The sequence below is a fragment of the Hemitrygon akajei genome, chromosome 9 (genome assembly GCF_048418815.1).
Source record: "Hemitrygon akajei chromosome 9, sHemAka1.3, whole genome shotgun sequence".
NCBI classification, from domain to species: domain Eukaryota; kingdom Metazoa; phylum Chordata; class Chondrichthyes; order Myliobatiformes; family Dasyatidae; genus Hemitrygon; species Hemitrygon akajei.
Window position 1 is genome coordinate 42,151,593 of NC_133132.1, and position 25,918 is coordinate 42,177,510.

Genomic DNA, 25,918 nt, shown 5'->3' on the forward strand with positions numbered 1-25,918 from the left:
CTTCTTGATGGCAGCAGCGAGAAGAGAGCATGGCCAGGGTGGTGGAGGTCCCTGCTGATGGATGCTGCTCTCCTGCGACAATGCTATGTGTAGATGTGCTCAGTAGTGGGCAGGGATTTACCTTGTTGGATTGGGCTGTGTCCACTTTTTTTTGTGAGAGAAGTGTGAGATGGTACACTTTGGAATGACAAACTCCAAGGCAGAGTACAAAGTAAATGGCAGGATACTTGGTAGTGTGGAGGAGCAGAGGGATCTGGGGGTACATGTCCACAGATCCCTGAAAGTTGCCTCACAGGTAGATAGGGTAGTTAAGAAAGCTTATGGTGTGTTATATTTCATAAGTCGAGGGATAGCGTTTAAGAGTTGCAGGGTAATGATGCAACTCTATAAAACTTTGGTTAGGCCGCACTTGGAGTACTGTGTCCAGTTCTGGTCACCTCACTATAGGAAGGATGTGGAAGCAATAGAAAGGGTACAGAGGAGATTTACCAAGAAGCTGCCTGGTTTAGAGAGTATGCATTATGATCAGAGATTAAGGGAGCTAGGGCTTTACTCTTTGGAGAGAAGGAGGATAAGAGGAGACATGATAGAGGTATACAAGATATTAAGAGGAATAGATAGAATGGACAGCCAGTGCCTCTTCCCCAGGGCACCACTGCTCAATACAAGAGGACATGGCTTTAAGGTAAGGGGTGGGAAGTTCAAGGGGGATATTAGAGGAAGGTTTTTTTTACTCAGAGAGTGGTTGGTGCCTGAGTCAGTGGTGGAGGCAGATACACTAGTGAAATTTAAGAGACTACTGGACAGGTATATGGAGGAATTTAAGGTGGGGGGGTTATATGGGAGGCAGGTTTAACTTGCTGTTTAAAACACTAATATTTAATCAGGGAAATGCCAATTTCTGATAGTGGAATTATCAAAATTTCAGTTTACGATGGAAACTTCGGAAACTTGCTGTGCAGCAGCACCTAGTGGCCAGAGTCTGGTACTACATCATTGAGGCTGGTACCTCCTAAGCAAACACGAGTTTGATGCAAAACCATTAACAAAAATCATAACTGCCCAGTAGTCGGTACATCCATGACAAAGACTTGTGATGTGTTGTGGGAGTACACGGAAAATCGAAAGCAGCGAGCTGGCTGCTTACCGGGGGACCCGAGTTCTTTGGCCACAGATCTCGGAAAAAGCAACGCAACGGACTTTTAACACCATAAATCAGCGAGTTGGTTAGTTAAGTCTCCCCTCTCGCTGTGAAACAGGGTCACCTCTTTTTCACTTATTGGGGGGAGAGAGAGCTTGCCGGATGCCGGATGAACGAGTAGTCTTTGGAGTACTATGTCTGTGTCTTTACTGATGCTTTGCTGCACGCTTGAGTGGGGGTGGGGGTCGCCGATGCCTTTTTGCTGGTGGGGTAAGAGGTTCATTGCTATGCTGTTGCTGATGCATGGGAGGGGGGAGCTGGGGGGTTCTTTGGGGTTCTAACATTCATTCTTTGGGGGACTCCTCTGTTTTTGTGGATGTTTGTGAAGAAAAAGTACTTCAGAAGGTATATTGCGTACATTTCTCTGACATTATAAATGTACCTATTGACAAGCCAGGTCTTTGAGTATATTTAAAGCAGAGTTTGATAGATTTTTCATAAGTCAGGGTGAGAATGGGGTTGAGAGGGAAATGGATTGGTCATGAGATGTCGGAGCAGACTCGATGGGCCGAATGGCCCAATTCTGCTCCAGTGTCTTATGAGCTTATGCAAGGAAGTTGAAGTTATGAAAAGTTCTGATAAAATATCCATAGACAAGATGGTTTTCCCACATTCAGTCACTAATTTCGCGCTATAAGATCCTGCTGTGCTTAGCAAATCTACTTGCAAAGGCTGCACAAGCTTCTTTGCCCAGGGAGTGTTTAGAATGTAAGTGGCAACACCGTACATGTACTAAAGTAGAATCTAGGCAAACACTTCAGGGAAAAAGGATTAGAATGGTTGTTCAATAGGGATGGATGAAAGCTGAGCAGTATTCGGTCCATTGTACCCCAGGGACCTCAGAATCTGTTTCTGCACTGGGCGTCTTCACAATTCTGTAAATATTTGGAGGTGAAGCCAGTGCCATTACTTAGATTGTCACTGTATGTAAGTCTATGAATGTAATATGTAGGAATGGAATTAGCATGGATGCAGACAGCAGGCTGCATGGACGTACTGGGCCTCGAGGCCCGTTTCTTTCTTCTGTGACACTGATGCTTTCATTCAGTCCCCAATCCAGACGTTGATTTTGGCCCAATGATCCCCTAACAAAATATTCCACACTAATAGAAACGGCCATCCCGGAATTAGACTTTACTGACAGTAACAGCACCAGTAAAAGCCAGTGGGCGTAGTGAGATCCCTTTAGTATTATTATCACTTGTTATTGATGTGTTAACTTAATATGCCTACCATAGTGGCAATTTGAAGTGAGTGCTCTTTACCAGACACCTTCTTTGAAAGGAAAATTTAATATTATCTGTGAACTTTTAGTTCTTCTATTAACAGAGTACTGCAGTCACAAAACTCAGGCTGTTATTTTTTTTTTGGCTGTTAAACCCCCAAATGAGCAACACGAGCGCTTGCTGGATAGATGGATCATAAGACCAGTCGGCTTTCTGGCTTGACCCGAGCACCGCTGTTCTGGAGCTCAGTACTGCAAATGGCGCCCTCCTGTGGCCACGCATGTGTTAAGCAGCAGGAAGTACCCGCTGCTGGTAAAAGATGCACAGGGATCATCACCCGCTGCTCAATTGTTCGCTGTTAACTTTTCGTCTGGCTAAAGAGCTTGGTGCTTTCTGCAGTTGTTCCAAACATTGTAAAAGTTGCGTAACTGTGACGGAACACAAATTTCTTCAGAATCAGGATAAAGTTTGAACACAATGACTGACCTGAATTACATAAGATTACGTCGTGCCGGCAGTACAGTGCAAAGGCATGAATTTATCATAAATTACCAAAATAAATAAATAGTGCATAAAAGTGGAATAACAAGGTAGTGGTCATAAAGATTCATGGTCTGTTCAGAAATCTGAAGGCGAAGGGCAAGGAGCCATGGGCATGCGGTGAATAAAACAATTCTCATTTCATTAATTCACCTAATAAGTTGATTACAAACAACAATTTATATGCATGCATACCTGTTAAACCCTTTCTCTGGCAAACTTGTACATCAGACTTTTATAGTCTTCAGGAGCAATTTCATATCTTAGTTCAGCTGCAATTTTAAAAGCAAATGTCAAAATAAATTATGGTTTAAAAAAATGAACTGTTGAATAAACTGAAATATGTCAAAAATACATTTATCATTTTTGCTGTTCATAGTTAATTTTGCAACATTACAATGTAACGGAGTATTACATTTTCATTTTTCACACCATAACATCACCGTAAAATGATTAAAAATGGATCATGACTAAATTAATACCTTAAAAATTTGATTTAATTGCTATTTTAAAATAATAACGGATTAGTGATGGACTCAAGAAGAAAACATGTTGGCATAGAAAATTCTCTGCTCTGTTCCTCTGTCGTTAAATCTAAAGTACAAAGTAAATTTATTATCAAGGTGCATGTCTGTCACCAGATACGACCCTGAGATTCATTTTCTTACATCAATAAGTCCATAACAGAATAATAACCATAACAGGATGAATGGAAGACCACGCAACAAACCTGTTACAAATACAAAAAGAAACCTGGTTGCAGCTATAAAGGAGGCAAGACAGTGGCTATATGCCATTAGGAGATGGAGGAGATTTGGTTTATCACCTAAAACACTCAGAACTTCTATAGATGTACCATGGAGAGCATTCTGACTGGCTGCATCCTGTCTGGTATGGTGGGGGCGGGGGGCAACGGCACAGGATCGAAAATTAGTCAGCTCCATCATGGGTACTAGCATCTGTAGTATCCAACACATCTTCAAGGAGCGGTGCCTCAGAAAGGCAGTGCCCATCATTAAGGACCTCCACCACCCAGGAGATGCCCCCTTCTCATTGTTACTGTCAGGAAGGAGGTACGGAAACCTGAAGGCACACACTCAGCAATTCAGGGAACAGCTCCTTCCCCTCTGCCATCCGATTCCTAAATGGACATTGAACCCATGAACACTGCCTCGCTACTTTTTAAAAATTTATTCCTTTTCTTTTGCACTACTTATTTTAACTTCACTATTTAATATACATGTATACTTAGTGTAATTCAGTTATTTTTCTAAACCATGTATTGCATTGTATTGCTGCCACAAAGTTAAGAAATTCCACAACATATGCCAGTGATATTAAACCTGATTCTGATTTTAATAAATAAGTAATATATATCAAGGATATAAGATGAAGGTGAGTCCAGAGGTTGCAGGAACATTTTAGTGATGGGGCAAGTGAAGTTATCCCCTTTGATTTAAGAGCCTGAAGGTTATGCTATATGATTCTAGAGCTTTTAAAATTGCAAAACGTGACGGTGATATCATACTCCTTCATGTAACATCATGATGTTCGCTGTTTCAGAGACTGTCTACATTACTAAGGAGTACTTTTCTCAACAAATTTCTCATAACTGCCAGCATTTAGACATGCAGCTGAACGTTCGTCAGCCAGCCTTATAGACGTGCACAAATCCACCAACACTCTCCCAGCTACTGGCAAATGGTGTTTCTTCCCATATCTGCTCCAAACATTCCCGAGGTTAAAAAGGGTTTGCAGGGTCTATCCAAGTTAAAAGTAAACGTGTTATCAAAATATGTATACGTCATCATTCACTACCTTGAGATTCATTTTCTTGCAGGCATTCACAATAGAACAAAGAACATAATGAGGGGTATTGATAGGGTAAATGCAAGCAGCCTCTCTTCACGGAGGTTGGGTGGGACTATAACTAGGGGTCATGCGTTAAAGGTGAGAATTTTAAGGAGAGCATGAGGGGAACCTTCTTCACTCAGAGGGCCATGAGGGTGTGGAACGAGCTGCCAGCGCAGGTGGTACACGTGAGCTCGGTTACGACATTTAAGTGAAGTTTGGATAGGTAGCTGAATAGTAGGGATATGGAGAGCTATGGTCCAGGTGCACATTGATGGGAGTAGGCAACTTAAGTGATTCCGCACAGACTAGATGGGCCAAAGGGCCTGTCTCTGTGTTGTACTTTTCCGTGACTCTATAACAATAGAATCAATGAAAAACTAAACAGAAAGAAAGACTGACAAACAATGTGCAAAAGAAGGCAAACTGTGCAAATAAAAAAATGATTAAGTAAGTAAGTAATATTGAGAACATGAATTGTAGAGCGTTGAAAGTGAATTCACAGCTTATGGAATCAGTTCAGAGTTGAGGTGAGTGAGCTTATCTATACTAGTTCAGGAGCTTGATGGTTGAAAGGGGAGAACTGCACCTGAACCTGGCTGGTGTGGGACCAAAGGCTCCTACATCCTCTTCCTCCTGCTCGAAGGCAGCAGTGAGAAGACGGCATGGATCACGCCACCCACTGAGAAGGTTTGGGTTCAATGGGGATGCAAATATTCCTGTCAGAAGCTGCCAGCAAGGTCACTCCAAGGACCAGCTGCACTTTGTGGAAGCGTGCGACAGCAGGAAGTGCCCCTTGCGGGTCAGCCTGCTGAGGCGGGCTCATGGAAAAGTGGATAAGGTCTGGTCTTTTGGGTCAGAGGATTTCAATGACTTCCTGATGCAGTGATCAGCTGCAAACTCTGATAGATAGCAAAATTCAAAAGCTGCGGGTGGAATGATTCTGAGGTCAGGAAAGGAGAAGTTTCTGTGTACCGCAGTTTTCAATGACTGGCCTCTCATCTTGTTTGATAATTTCTCACTAGTGTGAACATCCCATTGCCTACTCTTTTTAACCTCACATACTTGAATTAGCACACTCCTCGTTCTTCCAAATTCCAAAGAATATGGGCACAAACTGTTTAGTGCCTCTCATTTAGACAGCCTTCTCACCCCAAGAATTAGCCTGGTGATTTACCTTTCATAAAACAACATTGACCAGGTTTAAGTATGTACGGCTTTCCTAAATGATTAGCTATTGTTTAATGACTTGAGCATCTTGCTAATAATATCTGGCCTGTTCATTCCCCCCTCCTTCCACCCTCTGTCTTTCCCCTTGTTTTGAATAAATGGGGTAAACCCTTGCTGAACATTGAACACCAGCTATCTGAGTAGCTGCCACTGATCTACCAGCCCTGGACAACTCCTCCCTCCAACCTTTACAATTCTCTTTATTTAAATTCAAGCCATGGGTTATGGTGTTACCTGCAGGCTGCATTTGGAATTCTATACTATTGCGATCACTACCCATAGAGCAGAGCTTCCCAACTTGGGGCTCACAAATCCCCTCGGTTAATGGCGGCGGTCCATGGCATAAAAGTGGTTGGGAACCCCTTCCCTAGAGGACCTTTTAAGTGCAACGTCTTCTATTTATCCCCCCTCATCTAAAATAGCCCTTCCAAGTGAGACAACACTTCACCTGTGACTCTGTTGGAGTTGCCCATTATATCCGGTGCTCCCGATGCAGCCTCCTCTACATTGGTGAGACCCATCTTAGATTGGGGGACTTCTTTGTTGAGGACCTCTGTTCCGTCCACAAGAAGCAGGATTTTATGGTGGCCAACCAGTTTCTCACTCTGATCTCTTCCTCTTGGCAACCTATCACCTTCCCCTGCTGCCCCTCCACCTTCCCTTTCTCCCATCATCCACTCTCCCCTTCTAGCAGATTCCTTCCTCTCCAGCCCTTTACCTTTTTGACCTATGATCTCCCAGCTTTTTATATGGCATATGTGACATATGTACTGTGTTTTGCACCTTGTGGTGCCCGAGGAACATTGTTCCGATTAGCTGTATGCTTGTGTACTGTTGAACTTGACCTTGGGGGGCCTATAACTTAGAGGCGTGTCCCAGGAATCGGCACTGGGTCAGTTGTTGTCTCTGTGATATCAACGACCTGGCTGGTAATCTGGTAAACTGGATCGGTAAATTTGCGGATGACATCAAGATTGGGTTGGCAAAAAAGGACGGATCTGGAACAGCTGGAAGAACAGGCTGGAAAGTGGCAGGTGGAATTGAATGCGGACAAGTGTGAGGTGTTGCACGTTGGGAGGACAAACCAGGGTAGGACTTCCACATTGAATTGGGGGGCACTGAGGAGCGCAGTAGAACAGAGGGATCTTGGAATACAATCTATAATTCCTTAAAATTGGTGTCACAGGTAGATAGGGTCATAGGGAGCTTCTGCCACAGTGGCCATTATAAGCCAAAGTCAAACATGTAACTTTGATACTGTGGCCATTACAGATACTTGGTTGAGAGGGGAACTGGAAAGGATGCTCTATGTCTAGGGTTTTGAATGTTTTCGGAATGATAGAGAAGGGGTAAAAATGTTGTGGGGGAGTGTGGCGTTGTGTTATTAATCAGGGAGAGCATCACAGAGGGGACACATGTAGGGCTTGTCTATCATGTCTATATGGATAGAATCAAGAAAGTTGCAATCACTGTGACTGGATTATACACAGACCACCCCTCAGTGGCCAGCTGGACACTGATGGATAAATATACAGGAAGATTAGAGAAGGTATGTTGTAGTGGGTGACTTCAACTTCCCTAATATAGACTGGGACCTTCTGGCAAGAGTATTAGATATGAACTATGGAGAATTGTTTTTTGGCAGGTCCACGTTTGACATGCACCAAGCGCACGGTGTACTCCAGTCAGAAGGAAGGACAAGAATGGTAAGGTAGGGAAACCTTGGATGTTGAGAAAGGCAGTGAATTGCATCAAAAAGTGAAAGGGAACGTATGTAAGCTTTGATCAAGCCGAGCCTTTGAGGGTATTGAGGGGCCAGTAAAGAACTCAAGGAGGAAATTAGGAAAGCCGGGAGGGCCTAGGAAAAGTCCTTGGCAAGCGAAAGCAGCTTCCATCATTACAGACTGCCGTCATGCTCTCTTTATGCTGCCACCATCAGGCAGGAGGTACGGGGTTCAGAGGGCCTTACGTCCCACACCACCAGGCTCAGCAATGGTCATTACCCTTCAACCATCAGGCTTGTGAACCACTGTGGATAACACCTCACCTCCATGCTGAACTCACTCCACCACCTATAGACTCACTTTCAAGGACTCTGCATCACATGTTTCTCAGTAGTATAAATGTTCTCTACATGATTTGTCATTTTTTCCACGTTTTTGTCAGTCTTCGTTTGTTTTTTTTCATAAATTATTATATTTCTTTATTTTACTGTAAATGCCGGCATGAAAGTGAATCTCAATCAGAATAAGGTGATCAGTATATGAATCGATATATGTGACATAAAGAATATGTAGTCTTAAAACAAATTTACTTTGACTTTGAAGTAGGATTAGAGAGAGTCCCAAGGCATTCTATACATACATCAAAAGGAGGATAACTAGGGAGCTGGTAGGACCACTCAAGGATAAAGAGGGAACATGTGCTTGGAGAATGAGGACATGGGTGAGGTCCCAAATTAATACTTTTCATCAGCATTTACCGGGAAGAAAGATGTGGAGTGTGGAGGGGTTAGTGTGGAGCTTGCTAATTTCCGAGAGCATTTCGAGATAAAGAGGTAGCAAAGGTGGTAATGAGAAAATTAAGATGGATAATTCCCCAGAGGGGTACCCCAGGTAATTGAAAAGGGCAAGAGATGAGATTGTTGACGCTTTGATATTGTGTCATCTCTAACCACAGGCAAGGTCCTAGAAGACTGGCATGTAGCTAATGTTATTCCAGTATTCAATCAAGAAGAGAAATAGTGATGCTATGTCTTTGACTAAGTCATTGGAGAAACTGAAGAGGGAGGTGGATAGGAAAGCCGTTGTTCATCACAACAGACATCCTCTTGAAAACCCCCTTGGTAGAGACATCCAAACTCAAAGGTCATCAAGATTTATCCTCTTGAGGACAATTGTGACATTAGGTGATTCAATGCAATAGTTCGGTGGTTCCATTTAATATCAGAGAATGTATACAATCTACAAGCTGAAATTCTTACTCTCCACAGACATCCTTGAAACAGAAGAAAAGCCAAACAGTAGATTACCGAAAAATGACGTCAGTGCCCCAAAGCCCCCTGCCTCCTCCCTTGCAGCAGCAACAGCAAAGCCCCCAAAGAGAGACCATGGGCAACAGTGCCTCAAAAAGCTAACTCTTCACTCCAACGTTTTCGACTTCCCGCAGGCTCTCCCTGTCACTGACGAGGGAGAGACAGATATTGCTCCTTCCACAGCAACGGGGGCTGCGGCGCTACTGTTTTACGTCAATATTTTGCGACTGACAAATGGTTCCTTTGAAGTACATATTTACATCGGAAGCATGGTGTAATTGATAAGAAACCTCCGGAGTTTGAAACACCTTTGATGGGACACATTAATCCACCCAGATGTTTCAAAAGCTTCTGAAGGCGTTAAAGCATTGTGAGCGCGGACTCTGAATACGCAAAGATCCCATGCCAGCAAGCTGTGACCATGTTTCAGAAGTGATAAAATTTAGTCTGATCTGCTAGGCCTCCTCGATCCCTGGAAGAAGGGTGCAAAATAACTTACCCCATTGTTGCCTGGTGTCTATAGGTGCCGGTTAACATAACACCCCATCCCCTCATTGTCTGATGTTCAAGAACATCAGGTCACTTGACTCTGCAAACTTTTTTTTTTGACAGCCGGCCCCCTGCTGCAGACCAGCAGCCAGTACTATGTAGATAGTACTGTTTGCTTGCAGAGACTGTTGGCAGGTTGCTTTGATCATGTACAAGAGAGTTTGAGGCCGTCTGTGTTCAAATGGCAGTAGGGACCTTACCCCACACCCTTCCTGGCATGTCCATTTACTAGCTGACCCCATCACTAAAAGGACCCAGTTCATTTTGTGCTCAATCCCATCCAGGCTGAAGGGACTGCCTTCTGACATTCTGTGCTCAGTTCTCCTCTCTCGGCTTGTCTACCTGGCTTCCAAGCTTGTGGAACTTGGTTCCTTTGCCACAACTCGGATCCCTTCCCGTCTGCTTTTCCAGTAATTCTCTGCAATGAGACTGCGAGTAGGCTGGTTCACTTGGACTGTCTTCTCACTCTGTCCACTATGGTCAGCAATGGATTGCTGTTTCTGTATACTTCGTATTCTGATTTATAGTTTTATTATTATGTATTGCAATGTGCTGCTGCTGCAAATCAACACTTTACATGACACATGTCAGAGATATTAAACCTGATTCAGATTCTGTCTCTGATCTTAGCTGAACTCTTAGCCAGACACATGTGGACTACATTTGCATTCTCGGAGGTCGTACGTGACTTGAATCCTGGCCACTCATTTGCATTTTATGAGACACACTCTGTGAGTTGACTCATGGCGATAGTTTAGTCCTTACAACAAGATACGGAAGTAGATTTCCAGCCTTTCTTCCACGCAGATACTACTGCTGCCCAGGCTGGGACCCGGCCGGATTCGAACTCAGGACCATCTGCCTTGAACTCCAGTGCTGATGCCACTACACCACCGGCTGGACTACATGACAACGAATTTAACAAAAGAACTAAAATTCAATCTGTGCTTTGACAATGCCCAATATTGTTTCTTTAATCTTTTGGAACATTATTACTAAGAAAAGCAATGTTCCCGTTCACTCCCCAAGTGTTCTAATCTCACTCCAAGAACAAATTTCAAATTCCTAATTTGAGTAACACTGCTCACCAATTATTCTCAAAGGGTAAGCATTCAACAACATATCTTAAAACACATTCACGGCCCCCTTACATAACCTTTTAGACTTTAAGGCTTTGAAACAAAGAATGGTGAAAATTATTGTTCTTGGAGAAGTGAAAATTCCAGTAGCCTAATTTAGAATAACCTATCTGTCTAGAGCCATCTTTTAGTCTAGACCTTTGCTTCCACTTGTGTCTGGGGGGTACGTCTACATGGGTTTGTATGGTTCTTCTGTTTGGACTTTCCTGACTGGTTCACCATCCTGTTCATGTTAACCCCGTGCATCCGGGATCTCTTGACATAATCTACAGTGTATACACCATCCTAGCTCCAGTTGCTGCTGGTTGAAGCTATGGCCATGTTGTTGACTCTGTGAAGGTACTTGTTTGCCGATCCTGACCCGTGGACTATTTGGCTTCTCTGAGTCTATGACAGCCCCGGTCTTACTAAGTGCATCCATCCCAGGACTGTGCCCTCATTGTTGGAACATATCCAGAAATCCATTGGGAAGCACACTCCCTCAAACCCAGATACCTGAGGTTCACTTTTTATCTGCCCTCATTGTCCCCTCCTCCCTCTACACTTGTAGTATCTTGACACGAACAAGGGTAGGTCACTTCTGGATGCTGAAGCTCCTGTGCCAACTAATATATCGTGTTGCTGGCCCCTATTAAAGCTCTTGTGTAGATTTGTGGGTGGCCAGTACTAGCAAAGGCTGCTGCCGATAGTCGTTTGTCTGACCTGCATGCTGCCTTTACTAGTTCTATCATCTGGCCAGTGCTCCATGTGGGTGGAGAAGATTCTGCTGTGATTTCTGCCTGCCTTGATGTGTGACTCTCTCATCTTCTTTCCTTCTTGCTGTACTGCCTCCGAGAGGCCAAAGCTGAAGCAGCCCATCTCCTTTACTCTTCTTTGTCTCTTCTGGCAATGTGCCAGAAACCAGGGTACCAAGCAGGCCCTCTGTGTCCACCTTACGACTTTCCTTCCTCCTCCTTTGGTCTATCTCCCTGGCCCAGGCCACAGCTAAGTCAACCCCACTGCTTTCCCCAATCCAAAACCTCCTGGTGGTCTGGACACAGCTCTTCCTTGAGTTTTAGCTCTCCCTGGATAGCCCACCGCTGAGAATTCCTCATAGAACTGTATTTTCACTCTGCACGGTGGGCTCATCAGTCTTTGATCAACTGACGTGATCTCACCTACTCTGAGTCACTGCCTCACCTCTTCCTAAAAGTTCCAGTACCTCTCCTTGTTTCCATTAGCCGCCCGTGGTCTAACCTACTGCGAATTATCAGCTTTATCTAATACATGTACCCCTTTTGAGTGTGTCTGCTGGATTTCAATCATTTACTTTTTAAATTTTTATACGGTTGGAGATACATTCTGGCGAATGGTCCTTCTGGCCCTTTGAGTCGTGCTGCCCAGCAACCTCGATTTAACCCGAATCTGATCACAGGACAATTTACAATGAACAATCAGCCTACTAATTAGTACATATTTGGACTGTGGGAAGAAATTGATCCTGAAGAGAGAATATAGGGAGTGTTGGCAGAAGGCAGAAAAACAGGATCTCCTGGATTTCTCCGGAATGCTGCTTGTGCCACGTGCCGCAATATGGCAGATAGATGTGTGCCTGCGAAATTGCTGCAGAGAGCAGGATGGGGCTTCAGATTTCCCGATCGTTGGGATCTCTTCTGGGGACGGTGTGACTTGTACAGAAAGGGCGGGTTATACCTGACCTTGAGGGGGACCAATGTCCTTGTGGGCATGCTTGCTAGAGCTGTAGGGGAATAGTTTGAACTAATTTGGCAGGAGGATGGGAACCAGAGTGCCAGAGTTGAGGAGAGGCCAGCTGATATACAAGCAGATGGTGGGGGTGGGGTGGTCTATTTTTTTTTGGTAAAAAATGAAATCAAATCGAAGAATAGCAATGTCTGGAGTTTCTGGGGGAATTTCAGAAGGCACAGGATAGATACATTCCAAAGATGAAAAAGTATTCTAAAGGGAAGATGAGGCAATCATGGCTGACGAGGGAAATCAAGGACAGCACAAAAGCAAAAGAGAGGGCATAAAATATAGCAAAAAATTATTGGGTAGTTAGAGGATTGGGAAGTTTTTTTAAAAAGCCATTACGAGAGAAATGATGAAAAATGAAGTAAAACTAGCCCGTAAAATAAGAGACTACGAGAAATGTCTTCAGGTATATAAAGAATAAAAGAGAGATGATAGTAGATAACAGTCCACTGGAAAATGATGCTGGAGAGGTGGTATTTGGGGACAAAGAAATGATGGACAAAGTTAACAAGTATTTTGCATCAGTCTTCACTGTGGAGACACTAGCAGTATGTTGGAAATTCGAGAGTGTCGGTGGGGGGGGCGGATGAAAGAGTAATTGTTATTATTAAGGAAAAGGTGCAAATGCCACTCCACTCTTTAAGAAGGGATGGAGGCAGAAGAAGGGAAATTATAGTCAGTTACCCTGATTTCAGTGGTAGGGAAGATGTTGGAGTCCATTATTAAGGAAGAGGTTTTGGGGTACTTGGAGGCCGTGATAAAATAGGCCAAAGTCGGCAGAGTTTCCCTAAGGGAAATCTATTGGAATTCTTTGAGGAAAAAACAGGCAGGATAGACAAAAGAACATCAGTGGATGTTGTTTATTTGGGTTTTCAGAAGGTCTTTGACAAGGTGCCACACGTGATGCTGCTAAACAAGAGTCCGTGATATTACAGGAAAAATATTAGCAAGGAGAGAAGCTTATCTGACTGGCAGGAGGCAAGGATTGGGAATAAAGGGGGCCTTTACCGTTTGGCTGCCAGTGACTAGTGGTGTTCCGCAGGGGATGGTGTTGGGACCACTTCTTTTCAAGTTCAATTGTCATTCAACTTTACATGAAAAAGAATTTCAGGATGTATATTGTATACATTTCTCTGGCATTAAATGTACGTATTGAACCAATTCAATCTATTGATATCCGAGAATACTGTCAAACAAAACAGCATTCCTCCAGGGCCAAGGTACAAGACACAGTACCAACAGTCATACCCAGCAAAAGGCACATAGTGCACGTATATGACAGCAGTAAACAAAAAAAACGACTGTCCTGTAAATTGACGGTGCATGGGTGTTGTCAGCAAGAGCAGGCAGGCTAATGTATGTATACATCTAATGTAAGAGCAGGCAGTCCGCAGGCTAATGTACATATGCATGCACACAACCCACCTTGTTTTCCATCGAGCGAACACTGGAGAGCAGCACCAATCGGAGGCCAGTCCCCAATCCAGGATGTACTTTGTGCCACCCCACCTCCAGCATTTCCCCTCCTGGATGGCTGCAACTAGCAAGCCCGAGACATGCGGCCTGGTCCTCACTACAGCCGAGGCCACGCAGCGCCCCCACTGTCAGTCTCACCAATAAACCAGACTTGCAGTGTTTGACATTACAGGTCCATAATCCCTTGGGGCCAGTTGCATTTCGTAATTTGATAATTAACCTGTCTCAGTGTGGGGGATCTCCGGACCTATCCACATCCTCCTGTATACTTTAAATCACCTCTAGATTACTTATAATACCTAATACAATGTAAATGCTATGTAAATAGTTGTTATACTGTATTGTTTAGGGAATAATGACGAAAAAATGTCTGCACATGCTCAAATAACGAGTGCTGGAGAGAGAACTTCCAGGTTCTCCCAATCCGTGCTCTTTTACAAATACTATTACAGTTTATACATACAGATACCTCTAGTTAAGTTGCATTACATCTGGCAAACAAAGCTAAATACTCTACAGATACCTGATGGGCCAGGAACAGGATTCTCAAGTTATGAAGCAGCACTACGACAGACGGCGTTTTTAAAGATTTCTTCAAGTGCCACCTGTCTCATTAACATAGGTTTATGTCTAAGCAATCTCTCTTTAACTGAGTAAACTGCCATAATCTCCTGCTCACTGCTAAATGCACGTTGTTCAAGGCCAGCAATTAACTGATCACACATTTTCACCATATTGTCTATGGGGATTTTTTCACCTGTGTTCACTATGTCACCATCATCACTACGATCTTCATGCTCATCCGTATTTAACACCATTTCAGCAATTTCCCCATCACTCAAGGAATGCACAACAGGTGCATCATTGTCAATGTTCAGCATTTCTTCAATGTCAGCTTCCTCTAACTTATTTACACTTCGGTCTTTATAAAATAGTCTTTATACTTGCTGTTCATGGAGCGTAAAATTTCTTGGTCACAAGGCTGTAATATAGATGTCACACTGGGGGTCAAGTAAATTGCGAAAACATTACTTTTCACGAGAAGTTCAGCAGGGTAATGTGTGAAGCAGTTGTCCAGGAACAATAAAATTTTACGGTTTTCTTCCAGCCCAGCTTGCCTGCAGTGAGCTCGTGCCGCTGGTACAAAGTGGTATTGAACCAGTCAGAAAATATTTCTCGGGTTACCCATGCATTCTTGTTTGCATAATAATGCACAGGTAAATTGCATACACCTTTCAGACATCTCGGATGTTGGCTTTTTCCAATCACTGCCAACTTCATCTCGTGTCTGCCTGTTGCACTGACACACTCAAGAATAGTTAACCTGTCCTTAGCATCTTTAAAACCTGTCAGTGCCCTTTCATCAGCCGTTGTTAATGTTTTTCTAGGAACGTAGCGCGGGGACAAAGCTGTTTCATCAGCATTGTAAATTTGTTCAGGGCTAAGGTTCAGATATCATCTTGGCAAATCCGTCAGTGTAATTTTCAGCTGCTTCACGATCAGCAGAAGCTTTTTCACCACAGATTTTCAGAAATTTTACACCATGACACTTCTTAAATGTTTGCAGCCAACCCTCTGAATATTGACACTCACCTTCAATGTTCAGTTCTTCAGGGTGTATTCCAGCTTGTTTCATATCAACGTGCCATTCAGTGGCATACCTTCACATCTTCGTTGTCTAATCCACTCAATCAACACTCGGTCAAGACCTTCATTTTTTGCCCTATGCAGTGTTTTCCTGTTTTTCATTAGTTTATGGTTATCACTGTCACTATAAAACTTCAGTAACTTGTCTTTCTGTTTCTTTAAATCATACACAGTGGTAGTTCCGACACCACATTCTTCAGTAAGACGGCGCACAGACACAGCACGATCAAGCTTCTGGAATAACTCCACTTTCTGCGTTATTGATAATGATAGATGCTTCCTTCTCTTTTACTCATTGTTACCCATAGGGGTATCTGCAGCTCGATTTGACATTTTCACAGTGAAATTAAACACAAAGTCAACAGTGAACACAAAATATCAGTGAACAGCAAATGGACGTGTAACCAGTACGAGTGCTGAGCCACAAGTGACATCTGGCAGCCTCTGCTAGTGCTGCCACGTCACACCTGAGTGACGTCAGCTGTTGGCGCGCCAAACAAGCCTTGTTATGACACGCTCCACACGCCACAAAAAGAGCTTCAGTTTTCAGAGCTTTTCGGATTTCAGAGAAGGGATTGTGGACCTGTGCCAGTATCCAACAGGGTCTTCCTGTTGCTGCTGTTGGACAAAGAAAATGTCCAAGGCAATCACTCACAGTTGGACTGCACACTGTGTTAACACATTAACTCAACACCTTTCTGCAGCAGGGGGCAATACAGTTCGCACCAAGTCCAGCTCCTCCACAGGTGAGCAGCTGGCTGATGGGGTAGACCTTCAGTACCTGGGGTTCTTAATGTCCTGCATTGCCATGCGATCGGAAAGAGGAGTTTTAGAAAAGACAAAAATACAGCTTTGGTTGCCCCTGCAAGGCTGATGCATATGAGGGTGCCTCCATCTTACTGGAAGGAGATATTTACATTATTTGACAATGATCTGGATAATGGAATTGATGGCTTTGTGGCCATAGTTGCGGATGATATAAAGATTGTTGGAGAGGCAGGTGGTTTTGAGGAAGTGGACAGTTTCAGAAGGACTTGGACAAATTGCGAGAATGGGCAAAGAATTGGTAGATGGAATCAAGGCAGGCCACAACTTATGCCAGCCATTCTCTAGTGTTGAAGGTTCTACCTTCTCCCACCCTCGAGCAATGAACAGAAGAACATCCTTCATGTTAAATTCTTTAATAAATGACTGTACAGAATTGCCAGCGTTCATCTCATCTAATAGACGTTTCACAAAAAGTGAGTGATACTTGTCTTTTAGAGAGCACTGTGTTCCTTGGTCTTGGGGTTGGATAAACGATGTAGAGTTTGGTGGTAAACTCACTGTCAGAACATTATTGTTACACAGGAGTTCAGCTTTGGGGTGAGCTGAACTGTTATCCAAAACAAGAAGAACTTTGCAACCTTTGGACAGCCCTACAGATGTGCAATGTGTGTTGGCCTTGGGCACAAAATATTTTTCTCTATCGATGGTAACCTAGCCATTTTTTTATTTGCACCATATGTTACTGGTTAGATTTTAACATCTTTCAAGGTCCTAGGGCATATACTTATTCTAATCCCCAGTGGTTTACGTCTGTGAGTACCTGCTGCGTTGGAGCACCATAAAATGGTAACGCTGTCCTTAGATTGTCTGAATCCTGTGAGAACTTCTTTGTTTTCCTAGGTGTGCATTCCCAGATGAAACTGCTTTATACACCCAGCTCAGGACAGCTTAGCTTGGTTCATTATCATTTGCTGTTTATCCAACTCTTCATGGACCATAGGGTTTTCATGGCAAGATACAGAAGTAGATTGCTAGGTCTTTCTTCCAAGCAGATATGGCTGCTGCCCAGGATGGGACCCAGATGGGTTTGAACTCTGGACCATCTGCATTGAAGACCAGTGCTGATGCCACTACACCACCAGTTCATTATCATACTGCCTGACAATTCGACTCTTATCACTCCGAAGCTGGCGAAACCATGGTTTGTAAGAGCACTTGATTACCCTCAGTGTTCTTACAAATTTTCGTTGTATTTCTAATGCACATTTGCTTTAGGCCATATATGTCAAACTCAAGGAATTATCTTTGGCCCGCGAGATAATATCTAATTACTATTAAAGCTGGCCCCAGTAATCGAAGCGCCTATGGCGTATGATATGGCTAATGCTGAGTTTATTCAGGTACCAGGTTTTCAGGGTTTTTAGTGTTTATTCAGCAGTCTTGTTCATAAGAAACGGAATTTGTAAAGTGAGACACTTTGTAGTTATAGCAGAGACTGAGACACATGAGAGCAGGCTGAAAAAACGGAGGCAACGAAAGTTGCGTTCGCACGCGTCCAACTGATCCGGCCCGCATGAAGCTGCATTTTGCTCAATCCGGCCCGTGACCTAAAATGAGTTTGACACCCCTGCTTTAGGCAATCTCTGTTTGCGTAGAATTGCAAAATGTTTTCCCTTTTTTTTTTAAATTAGTTTTTCAAAACATTTTACAAAATTAAAAACCCCAAATCCCAATGAGGAGCATTGATACAGAGCAAGGTTAAGCATACAATAACAATATGCTACACAGGAAGAGAATTTAACAAAAAAGCACCTAAATTAAAGACAAAAGTGTTTTCCCTTTGATGCTTTCTGTCATACACAGTTGATGAACCAGTGCCATATAAGTCACACAGCTTATGCACAGAAACACCATGGTCCAGTTTTTTCAACATTTCTACCTTTTCTTAGATCAATATGGACTGATGTTTGCATTTGACACCACCACTGGTACTTGCACTTACCTCAGAAGCCATAGCTAGGGTTAAATTTACATAAAATAAGCACAAAATAATTGGGACTACCACCAACAAGTGCGATGTAAATAGTGAAAATAGGGTGCTTTAGTCAAAAAGAGTCTCGCCACACTTAGTGCTGTGTGCACTACACACAGCGCCATCTGGTGGCCACCCAGTAAACCAAGTCGTTCAAATTAATTGGGTGGTCAACTTTGGTTATGCACTTTGGTAGAAGGAATAAAGGCATGCATACAAGACCTTCACCTCATCATGCAAACGCCATGCTAACAGCAGCCAAGGTCAGGACCAAACCCACGTCTCTGAGGCAGTGAGAGTGCAGGTCTGGGCCACCCACGAGTTAGGAGGATGCTTATTATGTGCTATTTCCCACCTCGAGGGAGTTGAAGGTTGGATAACTGGAGGCATTTAAAGTGGAAGAAGATACATTTTTCATTGGTCAGGGAACTGAGGACCATGCAATACTGGAACAGAAAATGCCACGAGACCTGGGGCAGATGAGCCGTGATAGTATCGAATACCAGGGCAGCCTGAGAGGTCGAGTAGCCTTTTTAATGTATTCCTGTGTTCTAGAACATGACAGTCACTGACCACTTTATTAGGTGAACATGTACGCCTGCTTGTCAATGCAAATATCTAATTAGCCAATTACGTGGCAGCAGCACGATGCATAGAAGGTCAAGAGGTTCAGTCATTGTTCAAACGAAACACCAGAATGGGGAAGAAATGTGATCTAAGTGACTTTGACTGTGGAATGATTGATGGTGCCAGACAGGGTGGCTTGAGTATCTCAGAAACTGCTGATCTCCTGGGGTTTTCATCTGCAGCAGTCTCTAGAGTTTACAGAGAATGGTGCGAGAGAAAGCAATAACAATACATGAGCAGCAGTTCTGTGGGCAAAAGCACCTTGTTAATGAGAGAGATCGGAGGAGAATGGGCAGACTGGTTCAAGCTGACAGGAAAACGACAGAAAGTCAAGTAACCAGGCGTTACAGCACTGGTGTGCAGAAGAGCATCTCTGAACGCACGACACGTTGAACCTTGAAGTGGATGGGCTACAGCAGCAGAAGACCATGAACATACACTCAGTTGCCATTAATAGGTATAGGGGGTGCCTAATAAAATGGCCACTGAGTGTATATTTCAATGTAAGGAGTATTGTAGGTATGGCAGATAAACTTAGAGCATGGATAATCTCATGGAATTATGACATGGTCATCAGTGAGACTTGGCTGCAGTGGACATTGTCTACCTGGACTCTGACCATGGGACACTGGTCCAAACGGTTAGGTCACTTGGCACGCAGGTCGAAGTAGTGAATTGGATTCAGTATTGGTTTCGTGGGGGGAAGACAGAGATTGGTAGTAGGTGGTTGTCTCGGGCTGGAGGTCTGTGGCGAATAGTGTGCTGCAGGGATCGGTCCTGTGTCCATCATCTGTACCAATGCTTTTGATGATAATGTGGAAAATTTGCGATGAAGCCAGGATTGGGGGTATAGTGGAGAGCGAGGAGGGCTATCTAAGCTTGCAGTGATTCTTTTTTTTCTCCCCCGTAGTTGCTCTCACAGATATTTCCAGCGATAATGTTTGGATTACAATGAATACATTCATGTGTAGTACTGCCCATTGATATCTTTTCCTATGTTGTCATGATTACGTCATTAAAATCCCTTGTGGATTTCTCAATATTCAGTATTGCAACAGGCAGAGGACCACTGATTTTATACAGGGTATTCAGCTGCCTCTCAGTGTTGCTGCAGCTATTGTTATGACTCTCATTTTGTTTCTATGCAGATGTTACAACTGTGGAGGCCTTGATCACCATGCTAAGGAATGCAATCTACCTCCTCAGCCAAAGAAGTGCCATTACTGCCAGAGCATCATGCACATGGTAGCCAATTGTCCTCTCAAAAATGTCCCACCACAGTCCTTTATTCCTCAGGGAAAATACGAAGCAGATCCTCAACCTTCCACCTCCTCATATGCTGCTTTCCCGAGGGAAGTGGGAGGGGCTCAAGGCCACCCAGCTCCAGCTCATCTTCAGGAGGAAAAGCCCGAGATGGAGAACTCTGGCAAATCATCTCACGAGGCTTCTGCGTGCCCAGAAGAGCAAAGAAGAAAGGGGTCTTCCGTTCAGAAAAGGAAAAAAACAGAAAGCAAATAACCACACTTGAAGTGTTTCTTTTTGAAGAAATAAACAGGATCTTAAACTACCTCATACTTGAAAAAGTAAAGGGGAAGTAAACCCACACACTGCTACTCCTTTCTTTGAAAACAAAGGATCTATTAAATCATCTGAGACTTTCAACTGGTTAATTCAATCTTTACAAAGAGTTATCTTTGGATTAAATTAGTGCACATCCAGTGTGTCCTACTTTTACCTAAATATGCAGAAACTTCCCAGTGAAACATGTTTTCATTGTCAAATGCCGTGTTTCCTTTCCTTGACTTTTCTAACCTTTTATAATGAATACTGTTCACAATCCATTAGGTGTCCTCCCGGAACTGCAAAGCAATACACAATCTGATCAACGCTGGAGCTTTATTGCAGAGGCTCCGTCCGATTTGGCGGGCAGCTGAAGCAAAGCTGTTTATACACATTGAATACCAAAGGAAACCAAGATGTGGATGCTACCAGAGCTGGGGTACCAAGGAAATCAGCAAATATCTGGCTAGATGTCTGCTAATTATATATAATAAATAACACAAGAGTGCATCTTTCTTCTGTAAGCAAGATCACTACTGAGGTACATGCCTCTGCCGTGGACCTTAATATTGGGGAGTTGAAACTACAGATAATGTGAATGTGTTTGTGTCTTAATGTTGCAAGTGCTTTTTGGGTTTTTTATTTTGTTAATTGTGTCTTAAACTCAAATCTGTGAACACTGTAGTATACTTTCAAATAAATATATATAATGTACAGATATATATAGCTCTACATATAAAAAAGATTAAAAATAGAGTCCTTAAGATTTGAATGTCATGCCATTTCTGCTGATGTTCTGCAGTAAACACCTCAGCAGCAGTTGACGTTGTTTCTAAGCCCAGGTACAAGAGATGCAGTATTAAATTCTGTGCATCAAAAGAAAAGGTTCACCTAAGGTCAAATACTTCCAGGGTCAGTAAATTGCTTCATCCGCAGTCAATGCAATAATTTGAAATTTGATTTGGAAGTCATCCTGCACAAAGTTAACGCTCAAATGGAAAATACAGCCGCAGATACGAAGGCAGGGATTTTGCCTAAGATCTGGGAAAAATTTTAACCTGACTGTCGTGTGTTGTTTTCAGGTACCCAGTTACTAAAGTTTATAGTGAATACTTCCAAGTGAGGTTTAGACATGTCCTTAAATCACAACATGATATACCCCCTCTTGCAGTCCATGAAATATGCATCACCCTCTTGTATTTCAGTAATTAAACCACACTGAGAATTGGAGAATGTAAGGGAAATGCGGTAAATGCATTTCATCAATGTATTCTCTGAAAAGAAAGAAGCCCAGAGAGGTCAGTGAAGAACTTGCCTATGTGGAAATCACTCCTTTTAATGCCAATGGTAATCTGAAATTGAACTATTAAGAGGCTCTTTAAATCTTTAATGTTACTGGGGGAAAATGTCACTCAAGAAGTCCTATTTGGAAGTTTGTGTTCTGGAAACTTCGTGAAGCATTAACTAGGTTTTCTGCCCCTTGATGTAGTTCACTGGAGGTCCCATCCTGTGGACGATACAAAGTCCTTTTTTGATAGTTTAAATATTTAGGGTGTTCAGCTATTGGCTGCTCTGCAATTGGCTATTGCACTGGTCGCTGGTGGAATAAAAGGGTTGCCACAGATGATCTTGCAAAGTCATGATATTAAGTATGACTTTGATTCAGAATTGCTTTGTAGGAAATTCCATTATAGCTAATTAATCTCTTTACCTTTTAATTATATTTTAACTGGAAGGTGCTATTGTGTCTGAAGTTGTTTGATTTGATTTGAAATAAGTACTGAACAAAACATGAAACACTTACACTTACTCAGAAGGGATGTTTACAACTTAATTAAGCCTATATATGAAATAGTGTTTTGAAACCATAGTCTTACAAAAAACCTATTTGGATCATCACGTATATTGATAGCTTTGAAACATTTGCCCAGCCAGTGGAACTCTTGAGCTGTTCCCCCACAGCCCTACAAATGGACTTCCCAAAGGTGGGACGGCTGTATTGAGTCTTGAATGTACTTAAGAATCCCATGTTGAAGATAACTAAACTTACATATCTAGGCAAACACGAGGAAATCTGCAGATGCTGGAAATCCAAGCAACACACACAAAATGCTGGTGGAATGCAGCAGGCCAGGCAGCATCTATAGGGAGAAGTACAGTCGACGTTTTGGGCCGAGACGTCGGCTGTACTTCTTCGGGTCCTGGAACGAAGTCCTGACGAAGGGTCTCGGCCCGAAACGTCGACTGTACTTCTTCCTATAGATGCTGCCTGGCCTGCTGCGTTCCACCAGCATTTTGTGTGTGTTGCTACATATCTAGGCATGCTAGGAGGAAGCACCTTTAAAATATGGATTTTAAGGGTGCATCAAAGCTACAAAAGTTAGGGAAAGAGTTCCAGGGAGCAATAGCTGTTATCTGTTGTTATAATTACCAACAAACAGAAAAGGCTCAATAGTTAGGGATGGGCAATAAATGCTGGCTTAGCTGGTGACGCCCACATCCCTTAAAGGAATGAATAACAAAAATAGTTTCTTGGATTCAGGACCATTGAGTTTAAAAAATAATCCATTCTGATATGAATTTTCCCCTCACCAGCTCTTATTTATGTGTAATGCAATGGTTACTACATTTTTGATCCTGTATTTAAATTGTGCCTGTCATTAATATCAGGCAGATGTCATCTGAAGTTTTGCTGGCCGTTCCCTGGGCAATATGTATTGCACCAGGCAGTTAATTCTTCCAATAGGCAACTTGAGACTGAGAGTACACTTGTAACTTTTATAAGTTGCTGACTGGACTCACTGGAGTCACCATAGCTGAGGGCATTAGAAATTCATTGACTTCACTATGCAAGTTCAATCAGTTTTGCTGAAAGGAAATCATACAAGTGTACGTGGTCCTTTTCAATCCTTTCTTAGTTATGCTAAATGTAGAGCTTTGTTTAAAAGCTCACTTTTCACTTCCCACTATTAATCAAGCCACTAATATCATTAGATGTATTTCTGTGCAAAAAGGGCATGAATGTGCAACAAACTGAGGTCAGGACCTAATATGACCTTAGCATCTCGTTATAGTTAATGGGATTGGGATGGGGGTCGGTCCTTTGAACTTCTATTTATTTGGCATTTCCACATATTGCAAGTAATGTTGGCAAGAATGCTCAAATGTATTTCAAAATTGCACAGATATAAATGTGACAAATGCAGCAGTGTATCGCTTAAAACTAGGCTGGAGTTACCATCCCGGTTGTAAAGATTAAAATATAAAGATAACATTACATCACAGAATCTGAAATTTGCATTAGGTCAGAAAGAAAGAGGAAGCCATAACTAGGCTTTTAAAGCAAATGGGAGTTTTGAATGGCAGCTGCCCAGCAGTGAGGTCACGTACTTTTATGTGATTATATGTTTCCCATAGGGAGACTTCTTGTACACATGGGGGAAGGGGGAAGAGAGGCCATTCAGCTGAACCCTTCAAAAATACCCCCAGAGGCATCAGTTCATGTGAAAGCTGATACGGCAGGAAACTTCAAAGTGGCTGTACGTTGGTCAAGCTGGAATCTGGTAGGCATTAGCTGGACAATGCAAGTATGATAAATGATGTGTGGCTAACATTTTTGGTCTTCAACACGGAAAAGAGATTGTTGGTTTCTATGTCTCTAGGACTGGGAATGAGACTGCTGCTCAGTGTGTATATTACAGACAAGCATAAGCTGCCTGAACACTTAAACCCAACGGAAGTGTTTGGATCTTTTCAGGTGGTACTGAAGCTGTCTTGATTTTGAACACACCAAACCTTCCTATAATCTGAAACCTGACGATATTGAATGTGTTGTTCCTAGCGAGAAATGTGCCCTTGCATAGTGTAAGAATTGTTTCTTTATTTAAAAATGTACAGACAAATCAGAATGGCATTGCTAAATGTACATATATAAATCTTTTTTTAATTAAAAAAAAAGAGATTAGGCAAGAAACAACAAGGAAAATGCAAGCTACAAGTCACTTTGACATGCTAAACCAAAGTTTCTTGACCTTAGTGAATGAAGAAAGCGTGAATATTTTCTAAGTTGGACATTCCCTGCTTTCAATGGAAAGTTCAGAGCTGAGATAAAATTTTTAGTAACCCGGCCCTGGCACCCGAGAAACCTTCAGGGTGCATTTTAAAAGAACAGTGAAAAGCATTTGAAGCTTCTCAGTGCAGGGTTCAGTTGGTATACCACATCGAACTCCTAAGAGCACAGACCAAACATATCTGAGAGATAAAAGATTGGTTTTGTATTTTTATATATTGTAATGTTATGATCATTGTTACTCCAAAGTGTGTCTCAGGAGAAAGAACTTTACTCAGGGAATATACCAAGTAGCTTGATTTTTATTTTCAAATTAAGTACTGATTGCATATTCAAAAGTATTCTGAACAAACCAAATAATTTTAGAGCTTGGTATTGATATCTATATTTACATACTGTTGTTAGTAACTACCTCTGAGCTTTACATTTCTGATAATCAAATTTATGACATCTTTTTTGTATTTGTTATTTTTGTATAAAATAATAATGGTAGAATTGTCTTATTGTACTGATTACTTAATGTACCCCACATAATCCATTTTTTGTTGTTGTTGTTGTCAGGTTGGCACCTGCAGATTTGTGTGGTATGTTTGATCTGGTAAAACAGACCTGTTTTTATTTTCCTGTTTACAGCAAAAGGCTACCTCATTCCCCTTTTCTGTACAGCCCTCTACCTTTTTGTTGCTTTGTCTGGAAATCGGTTTTCAATCATCCTTTTTGTGACTGAGGAGAAGGCACAAAGATACTATTGGATTTGATTTATGGGCATTATTAATTTACTCTTTTTTTTAAAAAAAAGGCAGAGTGTATTTTAGGGCTAGGGTGATCTTGTTCCAGCAAAATTTCCAAAGAGACTTGGCAGTTTCTAAGTGTAACGGAAATGCCACGATTAAGGGGGAACATCACTTGATTCACTTCTGTATGACACATTTATTCAAAAGGCAAAGTGGCCAAAAATGACCTGCTGTATAATTTAGAAATATACACTATCTGTGAAATTTGCTGTCTTAGAAAAAAATTGTTAGGAGGTCCAAGAAATGATTACATTCACCACAACCAGTTTACCAGCTCTTTGTAAATTTGACAGTCCTTTAAAGACTGCGACAGGAGTAGCTTCATCATTTATCGTAGTATTTCTTTATGAGTGGTTCATGATCATTGCTTTTTGGAAACCAGAGCTTTCTTTGTCCCATATCATGCTTTACCTATGATCAGTG

The 25,918-nt window shown here is 42.4% G+C and overlaps 1 protein-coding gene across 1 annotated transcript in view; it reads left to right on the plus strand.

Moving 5' to 3' along the window:
• LOC140733043 (protein lin-28 homolog B-like) overlaps positions 1-21,758 on the plus strand; it is a 248,381-nt gene extending 226,623 nt beyond the window's left edge. Inside the window, exon 3 of the mRNA XM_073055835.1 lies at positions 20,221-21,758. Within this exon, the coding sequence (XP_072911936.1) occupies positions 20,221-20,590 (370 nt within the window). The 3' untranslated portion in view covers positions 20,591-21,758. The remainder of the gene's footprint in view (positions 1-20,220) is intronic.
• The last annotated feature ends 4,160 nt before the right edge of the window (positions 21,759-25,918 follow it).